Source organism: Triticum dicoccoides, chromosome 7B (genome assembly GCF_002162155.2).
Source record: "Triticum dicoccoides isolate Atlit2015 ecotype Zavitan chromosome 7B, WEW_v2.0, whole genome shotgun sequence".
Taxonomy (NCBI): domain Eukaryota; kingdom Viridiplantae; phylum Streptophyta; class Magnoliopsida; order Poales; family Poaceae; genus Triticum; species Triticum dicoccoides.
Genome location: NC_041393.1, coordinates 125,126,237 through 125,129,011, shown reverse-complemented (window position 1 = coordinate 125,129,011; position 2,775 = coordinate 125,126,237). Strand labels below are relative to the sequence as shown.

Genomic DNA, 2,775 nt, shown 5'->3' with positions numbered 1-2,775 from the left:
AAGTCTATTGTAGAAACATATCTTTTTCATAATCTTAGTGCAAAATATGGAGTTGAATCTGAGATAGTAGCTAAATTTTGTAAATCACTTGCTGCTCATGTTGATGTTACAAAATTGAAGTGGTTTAAATTCCATCCGCCCGTTAATGATATTTTTGAAGAACCCATTATTACTAAAACTGAAACACTTGCGTATACCGCTAATCATGTTGTGCCTAGTGCTTACATTGAGAAACCTCCTTTCCCTATTAGGATTAAGGAACGTGCTAAGGCTACAACTATGGTTCATAAGAGTAATATTAAGACACATGAACACTATGAATAAATTAAAGTAGAACCTCCAATTGCAATAGTTAAGGATTTATTGGTTGACAATATTGATGGACATGTCATATATTTATGTGAGGATGCATCTAGAATTGCTAAAAAAATTTAGAAATGAATGGGATAAGTTAGATAATAATAAGAAGGTTGTTGGCATGCCTGTTGTTTCTGTAAAGATTGGAGATCTTTTCTACCATGGTTTATGTGATATCGGTACTCTTATAAGTGATGTTCCTTTTTTCTCTCTATCAACAAATTATGCATGATATTTCACCTACTGAGATAGAATTAATTGATGTTACTATTAAGCTTGCAAATAGGGATACCATGTTGGCGCTTCAGATTGCTATAGATGTTGAAGTATTGTGTGGTAAGATCAAATAACCTACTGATTTCTTATAACTTGGATCGCAACACGATAATTTTTGTCTCATTATATTGCCTTTTAGCACTTATGGGATGGACTTGCCATTTATCATCAAAGCCACTAGGATATAAATGGAGATACACATTCAGTTTCTTAAAAAAATTAGCCAACGCATCTAAAATAATCAAAGTGGACATAAGAGATCATCCAGTGGATGGAGATCCCTCTAGATTGGCGCATGCCCAAATTCTACTCCAATAAAATACACATATGTAACCAAATTCACAATAATACATTAAAATATCCATAATTAAACAAAATAGTTTATTCCACATAGGTTTAAAACATGCATGACACATCGTTAGGTATTTAAAAACACATGCAAATGTAGCTAGGTATACACCAGTTGATGGTGCACATACAAGCCGGTACACATATACACAATAATGTAACAAGAAAAGAAAGCCAAGCAAGCCATTGCATACAAACTCTCCTGTGACCATGATGAAAATAAAATTTAGTACAAACCAATATAGATGTTGGTATATATCAACTGATCTTTTGGTGGAAGATTATTTTATGCATGAACACATTTATATACTCTCGCGGATCATTTGATCATCAGTAGTTCCACACGCCATCCATACCCATGTTAACGGACGAGATCTCACTGGAGATTGTTGCACCACCATTTCCCTGAATGTTGTTGCTCATCCCAGTCAGAACATCCTCATGTGACACTATAGATGATGTACCGCTCCCAGGATCAACCCCGACCATGAAGCCCTGCTCTGCACTCATATGCATCGTCTGCTGCTGCTGATTGTTGTAGAACGACATTGATGACTGTGGCGGGGCGACCATCATCTGGTGGCGATGATTCTCAAAGTATTGGTTGTTCATCATTGGAAGCACCGCACTGCCCATCATAGACGATCCAGCCCCGAAGTTTTGCATCTGGTACAAAGAAGTTGCAGGCAGCGGCGGCAGCGGCGCTAATGATGATGGCACATCATAGTCCATGAGAGGAGCCAGTGTATTAGATTCGAGGAAGCACTGTTGTTGCTCTGCCCCCATGGACATGGGAATGGGAATGGAATATGAAGGCATCACCACCTTCTTCAGTCCAGTGCTCTTATGGAAGATTCTACAAACAACATACTCCTCCTACCAACAAACATAAACTAATTTAGTGCTAATCAAAAATGGTGATTAGCTGGATATTTATGTACATGTGTATTCATCAGTCATGAGTACTACTAGTCAAGGTTTGGAAATACCTTGGAAGACCCATTAATGGAGGCGGCTCTCACGATGTCGGTGGGTAGGTCTGGTGTGTGTTGCTTTCCCATCTCGAGTCTGTACTCGTGCATGATCCAGTTTGTCTTCTCCCCCCTGGGGGCTCTGCCCTTGTAGAAGACCAGAGTCTTCTTCATGCCGATGAGACTCATGGTCGGCGGGTGGACAATCTCCTTGTCCTTTCCAGTGGCCTTCCAATATCCAGCGTTCGTGGCCCGGTTGGTGCGTACCCCGGTGGGGTACTTGAGGTCCTTCTTGGAGAAGAAGTATTGGTCCTTCTCCCCCATATTTACATTATTTGGGAGATCCCATGGCTCGCATTTGTTCAGATCCACCTCCTCGATTACTATCACGTCGAAGGGTTTCTTCAGAACCTTGCGGACTAGGTAGAAGGTGATGATTTCCAGGTCCGTTGGGTGAAACCTGAACCCCGCCGGCAGATTCAGGTGTTTTTGTTGTTGAACTTGAAGGTGGACTGCCATGGGGGAGGCTCTTTCTTAAAAGGGTGCTAGGGTGGAACAAGTATTGGGGCAAAATGTTAGAGATGTCTGTATGTATGGAAGGAACTCAGTGATATCTAGAGATATCCGAGGGAGGTGCTTAAATAGGATCGAATGCGTGTACTGATAAGAAACTTGCCAGAGAAGCCTTGGCGTTTCTGGGGCTTTGTTTAATTTGTTCTTACTGGCAATGGATGGATGTATACGATTTAGATAGATAGATAGAGATAGGTTCCTAACCTTTACAACTGTGTGCTGCTTGTCTTGCTATGGGCACTATGCCATA

General features: G+C 40.8%; 1 protein-coding gene across 1 annotated transcript; it reads right to left on the bottom strand.

Annotated features, from left to right (window-relative positions):
- Positions 1-1,125: 1,125 nt before the first annotated feature.
- LOC119339678 (NAC domain-containing protein 87-like) lies at positions 1,126-2,546 on the bottom strand. The gene is made up of 2 exons (XM_037611648.1): positions 1,971-2,546; positions 1,126-1,857 (listed from the first exon to the last, which is right to left on the bottom strand). The coding sequence occupies exons 1-2, from the start codon at positions 2,469-2,471 to the stop codon at positions 1,312-1,314; spliced, it is 1,047 nt and encodes a 348-aa protein (XP_037467545.1). The 5' UTR covers positions 2,472-2,546; the 3' UTR covers positions 1,126-1,311.
- Between the last annotated feature and the right edge of the window lie 229 nt (positions 2,547-2,775).